Genomic DNA, 12,206 nt, shown 5'->3' on the forward strand with positions numbered 1-12,206 from the left:
CTAGGGTTAATATGATAAAAGAGGAATGTTTAAATGAAGTCTAATTAAAAGTAAAGCCAACGAATGTCATTACAATCAAACGCCAACGAATAAGGCACATGAAGCGGGTGTTAAGGGAAGTTACAGGGAGTCTGTTAGAGGGAAATGGTATGAACGGGGACACACAAGCTGAAGGTGAGACGACCCTGGGTTGGTTACAGGAGAACGACGTTGATAGAGACGATGTGGATGGTGCGGGTAACCGTATAACGCTCTTCATACATGGACGGTTCAGATGGAAGGGAATGGAACAACGGTCCGGATTATATTTCAAGGCTTATAAGTAGAGAAGGGAGAGGGCGAACAGATGGGAGGAGTGAAAGGAACGGAAGTGCTAAACAGAGTGCAGAGAAGAGAGAAGAAAGAATTGGTGCTTCACGGCTGGGCGGAGAGCGAACGGGGAGAACTTCTTGTGGGAAGTAGACGCAGTACTCGAAGAACAAAAAGGTAAGTTCAAGCTGAACTTAAACTTGAGTTTTGCAAATAGTTGAATTAATTTCCTGCGCGAGACAAGATGAATCCATTTCTTACCACTAAATTTCCTGAATAAAATTTTAGTGAGTGTAAATCGAAAGACACGAGGAAGAGGAAAGAACTAGATCAACCAAAACAAAATGAGGGTTGAACCAATTCGTTAAAGAGAATAGGAGAGAGAAGAATAGATTAACCTAGACCCCAAATTTCCAAAGAGGGAAGTGGTAAGGGGTTGATATGGAAATAGGCCTAAATTGGTGGGTTCCTTAGGGTAGCAGTGTGTGTACACAACGAAATGGGAAATACACCAAGGATAGGAGGAAATTATGTGGTAAGAGGATGGGAAAGGGGGTTTATAGTGGGGAACTCACCCACCAGTACCAGGGATACGGTGGAACCAGAGAGGAACGGATAAAAAAAGAAATATAAAAAGAAACAAAAAACGTGAAACATCATTTATATATATATATGTCCTGTGATTGTTCCAAATTCTAACCTATCACTCTGAAAGAGTGTGTGGATGAGAGTGGCCAACTTTGGGATTGTGAAATATCGAATTTTAACATGAACTCTGTGATGATATGTAGAACTGAGTAAGTACTGTGTGACAGTGTTGCCTATTTTATGTATGTGTATGATGAGGAATGGAAATGATTCCAGACGAGTATGTAAACCTGGTGTTTGAATTGAATGGCTGTGAACTTGTCATGGTTGAGTACATGTGTATGATGGAACCCGGTAGCAAGGTTCCGGACAAAATCCAATGCGTATGCATAAGCATTTTCTATATTACCCTGATTGCATTCCCTGCAGTATTGAGAGCCTCGGTAAAGCTGCGTATGTGACCTGTAATTGGGTCATTAAGTGTGTGTGCTGAGTTAAGAATTTTATGATGAATTAATTCACCGAATTTGGGTGGGTGGATGTTGAGTCAAATGAGTAGCATAAATGTCGAATTGCCTATAAAAAAAATATTATTAATATGAGCAAAAAAAAAGGGACTGATAATTGAAAAAAATGGTGATCATGTGCAGGGGGAGAGAGAGAGAGAGAGACTGAGTGAGAAGAAAATATGGAGAGAGCATGCCAGATGAGTAGTGGGGTGCTTGTATCAAAAAGAAGTGACTGAGAAAAAAAAACAAAGAAACATAGGGCTGTGAAAGAGAGTAGCCCTTTGGGTGCGGCAGGGGCCTACGTGAGCTGTGTAAGTTCGAACAGAACGGTGAGGATCTGTAGAGGAGTGAAACAGTAAAAAAAGAAAATAAATGGAGAAGCTGAGAAAGAGAGAGCAGACCTGCGGGTGAGAGGTAGAATAGAGGAATGGGCATACTGGGGAGTCACTAGGCAGTGCAGGAGAGGGAACTGGGGACGAGGGAAACAGCAAAGAAAAAAAAAAGAGAAGTGCGGGGAAACCTACTACTGGGAAGAGGGAAGAGGAAAGATACTAGGAAAAGATGCAGCCTGTTATGATGGAAAAATATTGGGGGGATAATTAGTTACTTCTATTTTAATTCTTTGATCTATGCATGAGTTTGTTCTTACTGGACTTTATTAACTCATTTCTTACTTTTTGGTACAGAGATAGTAAAATAGAAATCCCCATAAGAGCTTCCAGAATCGGAACAGGACCGGGACGAGGGCCAAGTTTAGCCACGGACTGGAACACTGTAGTTCTCAGTCTGATTTTGCATGTTTGAGTAGAAAAGGAAAATAAGAACTACTTTTCTAAGAGTAAATAACAGTGACCGACTTTGTAACGGCCTCGGAAATTTAAAATGAAATGTATTAATAATATCAAATGCGGAAGCGAAGTCAAAAATTCGATTAACATCCCTTACACTAAAATCAAAAACGTGCTCACAAAATATAAAAGATCAAACTACCTAAAGGAGAAACTTGAAAGTAAAAGCTACGAATATGACTATGGAGTCTTTAGGCGTCCCCTTCGTCGTCCTCCTGCGGAACCGGCTCGGGAACGATGTCTTCCTGATCTGAAATGATTAAATAAGGAATGAGCTACACTAGCCCAGTAAAGACATCACGATATCTCACCGTCACGGAGGTAAAGGTGGGTAGAAAACACAAAAAGACCAATGGAGCATAATTTACAACAAATTCTTTTATCAATAATAAATCCTTCACCATCCACTTACCTCGGTGAAATCCATAAAACAGTATACGAAAGCAATAACATTATCATCATCATGAAATCATATATGAACTGTATAACATAATACTTATTAAGCCTTTTGTAATTCAATCGTTACACAACATATTTTCCTCATTTACCAGCCCACTAGTATCCATGGGGATCCATAGGGGTCCCGCTACCCGTTAACCCTTAACACTTGAAATCAGATTCCAGGGCCGTCCCCATACCCCGTCCGGTATGGGCGCCAAAACACATAAGATCTCCATACCCCGTCCGGTATGGGAGACCACGATCCCGGTAGGGTTCCCTACGGACCCGGTCCGTCCACCATCTCCCAGGATATCTAGTAAGGCTGACCACATTTATAGAATTACCCATTTACATAATCTTTCATTCTCTTTTTCCTCAGTCAGCATCATCAATCCACATACAAACAAGCAAAACGGTAATTTATGCCAAACAGACAACATACAGCATCAATATCCCAGTCATTCAATTCATAATCAATAAAACAGTAAAATATGCACACGAACTATTAAATGAAAACATCAAACCTCATACTGCATTTAAAACTATAAAATAGGGCAAATAACAGTTAACCGACAAACACACTAGACTCGGGCTCCATTAGCGACCTTAAGTAATTTCACACATTCGTTGATTCAAGAAATACCGTTTTATCATTATTGAACTTTAATACCGTGATAGAAAATAGGGTGAGGGGTCCTTACTCGTTTCGGGGTGCGAACACGGCTTCACAGTGCGCCTACAGGCTGTCCCTAATTTTTCCTGAATTTTTCCCGGGGAACTGAAATGCACTACTGGTACCTGCACGTGTTTCAAAAAATCCCAAATTAGGCCCAGGGCCCCTTTTTGGCCAATATCGCAATTCCAGCACGGCGGCTCCGCCGTGCTCCGGCGACGGCGCCGCCGCTTACGGCGGTGATTCGCCTCGGTTTGGCCGTTTTTGGCCATTTCTGGCCGAATTCGGCCACCCTTGCATCGATCCTTGCGATTAAACAACCCTAGGGCCCTTAGGGGGCCAAAAAATTACGGAAAACCGAAGCTTACCGGCGGCGGTGCTCTCGAGTGTGGCGGCTCTCCGGTGAAGTTCGTGTTTTGGTGATTCGACTCCGATCAACCTGTAGAGAAAAGAATGGTGATCACGGTGATATAAAAATTGCATTAAACGGAGGCCGGGAAGGGCCTCATCGGAGGCAAAAACCGAGGAGGGACGCAGCGGCGCCGCTGGGTTTCGGTCGTGTTTTTCGGCCGTTTGGCTAGGATTTTGGCTCCGATTTGGCCACAGGGGAAATTAGCGTGGAAAAACGAGTCGGGGGTATGAAATTTACCTCGATCGGCAGTCGGAAATCCCTCCGGTGCGGCGGCGGGTGGTGGCGGCCGGCTTCTGGTTCGTCTTCTCCGGCGAGGGCAGGCGGCTAGGGTTTTGTGGTCTGGTGTGGGGGTCTTATTTATACCCTTTTGCCTTTTGATCTCAGCCGTCCATTTTGATTTAATCTGGGCCGTCCGTTTTTTATTGAATCTGAGCCGTCCGTGCGATTGCATCTGGGTCGTCCTATCGCACGCTTGATCTGGGCCGTCCGATCGCGCATACGCGAATCGCCAACGTGGTCCGTCCCGGATCGACGTGGTCTTGCCACGTGGCAGGTCCCGGTTGCCCGGGACTGCTGACTGGGTCTGCTGACGTGGCCCTTTTTTTTTTTTTTTTCTTCTTCAACTTCCCCGGGCGCTACAGACTTAGTCACTGAGATGGGATTATATGTACCAGCCGGAGAGTGGACAAATATTTAGGTTTACAATAAATATTTAGGTTTACAATTGATGACGTTTGTGATGGTATTTTTTTTCTTTGGATTTTCTTAGTTCTCTAACTACTGAGTTGGTTGTCAAGGGAAGAGTTTTTATATTTTCTGAAGATCTACAGTGAATTATAGTTAAATATTATAAATTGTTTATATTGATTTTGGGGGGACGTAACAGTATATAAGGGATTAAAATTATTTATGACATATTCACAAAATATTTTATCATTTACAATAACAATGTGAGGAAATATGAAATTTTTAGGCCTCTAAGATTTACTAATCAATTTTTATATATTTTTCGTTATATGTATTGTGTTAATTATATGTTTTGATGGGTTTTTATATACTTTAAGAAATATTTTATTTAAAAAGTGATTTTTCTCTTTAAATTTTGTCTTTAGAGAATTTTCTTAATTTTACTTTTAATTTTTCTTCTATCTTTGATTGATACCTTTAGAGGTTTTTTTTAAGCACTAATTTGCTATTTTAGAAAATAAGATAGGTCTATATGGACAAGTTTATGGTAAAAACATAGGTATCTATTATATTTTAATGAAAATAATATAAAAACATGGGTAGAATAAATAGCTAAACATATTAAAAATTATGTCAACTTGTAACTTGTATTGGTTTTACCATGTTGGACTTAAACACGAGAAATTCAGGTACTAACTCATTTAAAAAAGGATTAAATAAAAATTTATAATCAAATGAGTATTGTTATAAAGTTTTAATACGAAATTAGTACATGATAGATATAGATTCAATAATATACTCAATTTGAACAGCATTCCTCAACTATATATATAATAAATAAAATTTTATTTTATTTTTAATTCAACTCAAAACAAATAAATTTTTATTTATAAGTATTTAATGTTATATATTTATAATATTATTTTATATTTATTTTTGAGTAAATTATATAATAGTTATACTTCTAATGTCGGTGGATACAAATATTTATACATTAATTCTAAGTAATAGAATGCAGGAGCATTGCACATTATTACACATCCCTTATAATGGAAAAAATTAATTATAGAATGTTAAACTTAAATTAATTCTTATTCATTGTGCAATTTTTAATCCCAAAAGCTAAAATATTTCCTTTGACATCTCTTATTTGTTATGGCTTGCTCTTGATCTTCCTGTATCTAGGATGTGACACGAATTGCGGTGAGTTTTACGAACTCAATAAAAAAGTGATTTCTATAATAGAGATTTACATATGCGGATTCATGCAAAACTATTTAAAACATTATACAAGTTTATAAAATTAAAGAAAATACCAAGCAAAACATTATAAATAAAATACACAACAAAACATTAATGAAAACTTATCCAAATCTTCTTCATTCTAATCTAAATTTTATTTATTAAATTATTTATGAGATCTTGTACTTAATACGAATAATTCTTTGCTTATTATTCACATATTTTGTTAACTTTTTCACTATCTTTTCATCATTCACACTTGTATATAATCTTATATAGAAATCTTACATATACAAAATTTAACACACATATACACAAATTCACATTTTCTCCCAAATGTGAGGTAGGATCACTCACACATATATATCTCTTCACTCAAATTCAGTTCAAATCTCTCATACACATATTATTCCATTCGGATTTAATTTGGATCTCTCACACACATACATCTCTCTATGTGACTTCAATTCGAATCTCACATACACACACATACGTCTCCATTCAAATTCAATTCGTATCTTATATACACACATTTCTCTCCACTCAGATCAAATTTAGATCTCTCATAAAGATACATATCTCCCTACTCAAATTTAATTTTAACTTAAAAGAAAATATCAAATAAAATATCAACGCACGACATATAAAGAAATCTCAAATAAAATACACCGAAACTCACATTTTTATGTATTTAGTTTTTAAACTTTGTTTAGGATATTCATCAAGCGATGTCATTATATCGCTATTAAGAAGAGGCGAGGATTCCCCTATCACATGGATAACATACATAAATCTCACATTGATCATAATAGGTACATTTACTAGGTGATCTGAACACTCATATATACATATAAATGTCTGAACTAGATTTTATATCTTTATCCATTTGCAAGTTCATCATATTCTCTGCTAAATTTAGCACATGTATGCACTCTCCTTTTTTATTCACGACTAACGAATTAAGTATCTTATTAATGTTTTTGAATAATTTATTTTTTTATTTCACAATTTAAAACATAGCTTAACTTAAGTATCTTATTAATGCTTTTGAATAATTTATTTTTTTATTTCACAATTTAAAACATAGCTTAACTTAAGGTTTTTATTCCTACTCATAGAATTGAACACATATCTACCACATACACACACATGCATAACAGTACAGAACGAGTACCTTTATTACATTCCATACACAAGTTCAATATGCTTATATACATGTCCACGCACATTTACCTCTATATATTTATGTGTACACGCAGAATTCATATTTTTCACTCGACTATTACATTTCTACTCGAATATCATACTTGATATATATATATATATATATCTATTCATTACACACACATGACAATATCCAAATATATATATTTCACGCACATATACTCGTAGGCACTATTTATACATGTATATTAATGTATATTTACACATAACTAATACACATTCAAGCACACGTTTACATATACATAATGCATATATATATATATATATATCTATTCATTACACACACATGACAATATCCAAATATATATATTTCACGCACATATACTCGTAGGCACTATTTAATATACATGTATATTAATGTATATTTACACATAACTAATACACATTCAAGCACACGTTTACATATGCATAATGCACACACATAATGACATTCCGATGTACTGTATGTACATATACAAACAAATTATTCACATAATTTACATTTATATATATACATACATACACAATTACGCATACATTCATATCATACAACTACACAGTATATATATTATATGCATTAAAATGCACATTTACCATTCATACATACATATAAGTTTATTAACGTGTACACTAACACATACATACACTTAAATGTTCACGCACACATCTACATATATATACATGTTTACACATATACATGATAATATCTCTGTATAGAGTTAACTCAAATCTTACCTGAAATTGGATCGAAAAAAAGTTTCAAAATTTATACTGGTTCAAGCCTACGGTCTTTTCTAAATTTACTACCACTTAAATATTTTCCTCATTTATAAACAGAAAACATATGTATTAAACGATGTGTATTTTTAGATAATAAATAAATATAATACGAAAGATAAAGAGATTTTTACATTAGACATGCGGTTCACGATTACTAGAGTCACTATGTGCCACCATACGTGTCGCCACATGTGGTTCACTGGGATCACCACGCTGTGCTGCACGCGCCATAGCCATAATCAGCATGCGCCATCGCCAGATGTGCCACTTGCTGGATCGATATCTAGATACACGATGCAATCCTGATAATTCATTTCTCTGTATTTTCTTACCATTAAATCAAATAAATCTCACGAGTCCACTAAGCAATGTACATGGATGAAATCGCCTTACCCAATTGGTCAGCTTTGGCACCTCACTTGCTAAGGTGTCAAACTTACTGAAATTTCACCCAAACCCCCTTTTCGCATTTTTCATTCATTTTGGTCCTTTTTAATTATAGAAAGCTCCCAAAATTTTAATTTTTCTTTTTTTATGTCCCTAAACCCTTAATTTATAATTTTTTATTTTTAATTTAATTTTTAAAATTTTATTTGGAGTTAGTAATTACTGTATTTTCCTAAAATTTAATAAATTTTCTATGCGTGGGTATTGTAAATTGTTTTTAAATATTATTTTAAATTTTCTTTTATTTTTAATTAATACTTCAAAATTTTAATTATTTACTAAGATATTACTTAAAAAAAATGAATAAAAATTTTATTTGCATGACATATGTGATAAATAATTTTCTATCTACTTCCTATATGTAATAAACAATTTTTACTAGCAAATCATAGTCGTCCTACGACCATCTTTAGTTGTGGTCTCTAATATGACGTTTGTTATTCCTAATGCATTTTTCACCATCTAACTACTACTCATTTTGTTACTCTTCACTTTAATTGTTCTTAAGTTAGTTATTGATTTCTATTTCTAAATTGATCCAATCTTTTGAGAACACATAACTTCAAGATGTTAAGAATTATTTACCATCTGCACTATAATGATTTTGATACTATCATAAACACATGAGATATTAGCAACTTTTGAGTTGGAGATGTTCATCGATCCAAAAAAATAGACTGAAATCAGATGAAGATTTAGTATAAAAATTAAATTGTTTTAATTTCGGTTTGGACCGTTTAGACCAACCTATTTTGCTTTTTGCAGCCTCTAAAGCCGACAGAGATCTTCAAGGACAAGAAAAAAGACAGCAGAAGAGAGATGATTATACCAGGTCTTCACAGAAGATATATTTGAAGAAATACAAGAGGAGAATAATTGACCATGGAACTTCTGCAGCATAATCAAATATAACGAAATGGAAGGTCATATTTTTCTGTTGGCAGATAGCAGAGCATAAATAACATGCTTTTAGCCTGCTAAGCATGCCAAAACAGAAGTAGACAACATACAAAAATTTACATGAATGTTAATGAACTTGAAACATCCCTATTAGAAGAATTCCAATGAATTTTGTTTCTTTTTTCAGCTTCTTCCATTGCAGAGGTGAATGACACCATTGCCATGGTCCTTCCTCTTCATGTTAGATTGATCTAGGCCCCATATTCGGATGGTACGATCATCACTGGCTGAAGCTAGCATATGGAGGTTTGTAGGACTCCAGCTTACACAGTTAACAGCCCCGGAATGACCAGGCAGGGCCAGCAGAAGCTCCCCTGAGCATCTGTGCCATATATATACCTGTAACAGGAAATAGTAAAAGTGAAGGTCAACCCATAAAATCAGCTTTGAAGAACAAGTGACACAGACATAAAATCATCTTTGAAGAACAAGTGACAGACATGAAATCATCTTTGAAGAACAAGTGCCCAACAGGCATGTAAACGATCTTAAGATGTCATGGACACAGATGAAATATGGAAGGGATACACCACCTCTTAATTTAGGAGCTAGCAGATTCCACCATATCAAAAAAAAATTGAAAAATATCAAATGCATTTCTTTTGCAAGGTACCATACCTTTTTTCTATTCAGTAACTAAATGAATTTGATTCAACTCCAATTTAGATAGTTCCATATTACTTGAATCCTATCTGGTCATCTAACAACATTCATTTCCCCACATGATAATGTACATGGGATCTGGTGGTAAGCAACAGATGATATTGCCACAAGTTAATTACAAAGGAATTAACCTACCACTGGCCCTAACCCCATCCGTACCTACCTACCATAAACATTTTTCCATTTCACCTCTCTTAGGGGAGTAAATATATGACCCAATAATCTTTCACAAATTCCTTAGACAAACACAAGCAAAAGAGACTACTCATCCACATTACCAGACATTTCATACTTTACTTAAATATAAAATTTGCTTAGAAGTAGTTCCTTAAGAAGGTTCTATGTGGTATGAAAGAGTAGGTAAGAGAGGAAAATAAAAGGAGAGAGAGAGTCAGGGAGATCCAAGCTCATTAACTCAACCGCCATACCCATCAACCAAAACTTGTTATATATATATATATATATATATTGCAGCCTCCATGAGGAAAAACAAAGTTACCTGTGAATCTTCACTACCACTGGCAATAAATGATTGCTCAAATCCACCAAAACAGGATCTTATGACAAACCGAGCACGCTTATGGCCTTTGTATTTCGACACTACTTTGAGATCACCTTCTATGCTCCAAAGATGGATTTCTTGGTTTATGAGATTAACAAGCAGGAATTTATTATCTTTGGACAATGAGAATGAAGTGATCACATCTTCCTCCTCAATTAATCTTTCAAATTTTGCTTCCCTGTCAAGCAACAGTATTGCTGTTTCTCTACATATGCTTATGATCTTCTTTCCATCATTAGTTATGGCAACGTCTGATATCTTGAGTGTCCTCTGTCCCTTCCAACATTCCAGCTCCCTCCCGTCCAAATCCCACAGACAGATGCTCCTGTCAGTTAGCCCAGCAAATATCCCTTTACCATCAGGAAACCATCCACAAGATATTAATCCAAGACCGTTCTTTTCATAAACATGGAGGCATTCTCCAGAATCAACATTCCAACGTCGTATGACCTCTTCCTGTCCACAAGTAAGAAGCTGGCTGTCATCAGGACTCCATGAAACAGTCAGCACGGGCTTCTGGTGACCAATTAGGGCATGCTTCAATGAAACTTGACCTGGTGCTTTAACCTAAAAGACAAAAATATCTCAAGCCATCATGACAGAATATTTTAATTTGAGAAGATAGGTCCCTTAACGCAACGTGTTAGACAAGATACTGAGAGAATAATAAATGACAGTAACAAGCACCTAATTGACGGCATTATAATTGACGTTAAATGATATGCTCATAAACTCAAAAAATAATTGTAACTTAGCAGGTTACACAGGCTTCAAGTTTCAACTCAATTTGAAAACTCCAGACCAACAATTCTTATATTCCAAGTCTGTTCGTGTCGAGATGCAAAAGAAAAGAAAAGTGACTTTTAAGTCAATCAAGTAAATTCAAATGGAATGAATAACATTGTTGTGTTTGGATCAAATGAATTCCAAAAAAAAGTGTGGATTTTCAGATACACATTTTAATCCATATCCTTCTCTTATTGAGAAAAGAAGAACAATCTAGAAAGGAGGAACAGATTACCTCAGGGGATAATTGGGCATCCTCTATAAGTTATAAAAAAACTAAAAAAAAAAAGAAAATAAACAAACAAAAGTCCATGCGTCTTAACTCAAAGAGAAGGAAAAAAGAGTCATCTTGTCACAATGATGCAAAGGAGCACAATGATCCTTTAAAATCCTCTTCTCTCAATCAACAGCACCCCACAACCTAGCCAAAATGCTCCTCCCAATGACAATCTGTCCTACTTTTCCGTCCAATCCCATGAAGAGAAGAGGTAATAAGGGACTCCAGGTTCAGAGAAACAACTGTATCAAATAACTGTGTACTTTCCCAGCTAGGGATGGCAACATAGTGGGTTTGAGACGGATATGACCAAACTTGGATCCGCTTCCCTCTCTTTTGTACTAAACCCAACCAGCCCCGAACCTGAAGCAAGTTTAATTATTTGAACTTATTTTGGACCATATTGGGTTTGCGGATTATTTGCACTGTATCTGCCCAGTACTACCCAATTACCCCAATTTTTATTTAGAGCCAAAACTATTCAAAAAAGTCTAATTCATCTGAAAGGAGGACCTGTCAGCCTTTTAGCTTCGGCACAACACTAAAGATACAAAAAGTCCAGAATCCAAAACTCAGGCCAAAGGCAAGCCAAGCTAATTTCTCTTCTAAACCCACAGTCAGGCTCAAGATCAAAAGTCCAAAGAAGAGATGGCCCAAACGACGACATATGACGGTGGTTGCCTTTGGTTACGTAAGGTGAAATAGAGGAAGAAACTTTTAGGGTTTTGGTGCCTCCGAGTAGGAAAAGGAAAGGGGAATGACATATTTGAGCGCCACAATTGTAGAGTTTGGAAACAAAGCCATCGCGGTGGTGCAGAG

The 12,206-nt window shown here is 36.0% G+C and overlaps 1 protein-coding gene and 1 long non-coding RNA gene across 9 annotated transcripts in view; one reads left to right on the forward strand and one right to left on the reverse strand.

Annotated features, from left to right (window-relative positions):
• Positions 1-9,331, forward strand: LOC148253313 (uncharacterized). Its single transcript, XR_015821713.1, has 2 exons — positions 1-486; positions 8,905-9,331. It is a non-coding gene; the product is annotated as an uncharacterized LOC148253313 (long non-coding RNA).
• Positions 9,016-12,206, reverse strand: part of LOC110806410 (transducin family protein / WD-40 repeat family protein) — a 25,136-nt gene continuing 21,945 nt past the window's right edge. For all 8 annotated transcript variants that reach the window (XM_088223106.1, XM_088223103.1, XM_088223105.1 and 5 more), the window contains 2 exons: positions 10,262-10,891; positions 9,016-9,438 (listed from right to left, as the gene is read on the reverse strand). In XM_088223106.1, coding sequence (XP_088079232.1) covers positions 9,223-9,438; positions 10,262-10,891 — 846 coding nt within the window. In that variant the 3' untranslated portion in view covers positions 9,016-9,222. The remainder of the gene's footprint in view (positions 9,439-10,261; positions 10,892-12,206) is intronic.

Source organism: Carica papaya, chromosome 6 (assembly GCF_054855325.1).
Source record: "Carica papaya isolate Zhongbai chromosome 6, ASM5485532v1, whole genome shotgun sequence".
NCBI classification, from domain to species: domain Eukaryota; kingdom Viridiplantae; phylum Streptophyta; class Magnoliopsida; order Brassicales; family Caricaceae; genus Carica; species Carica papaya.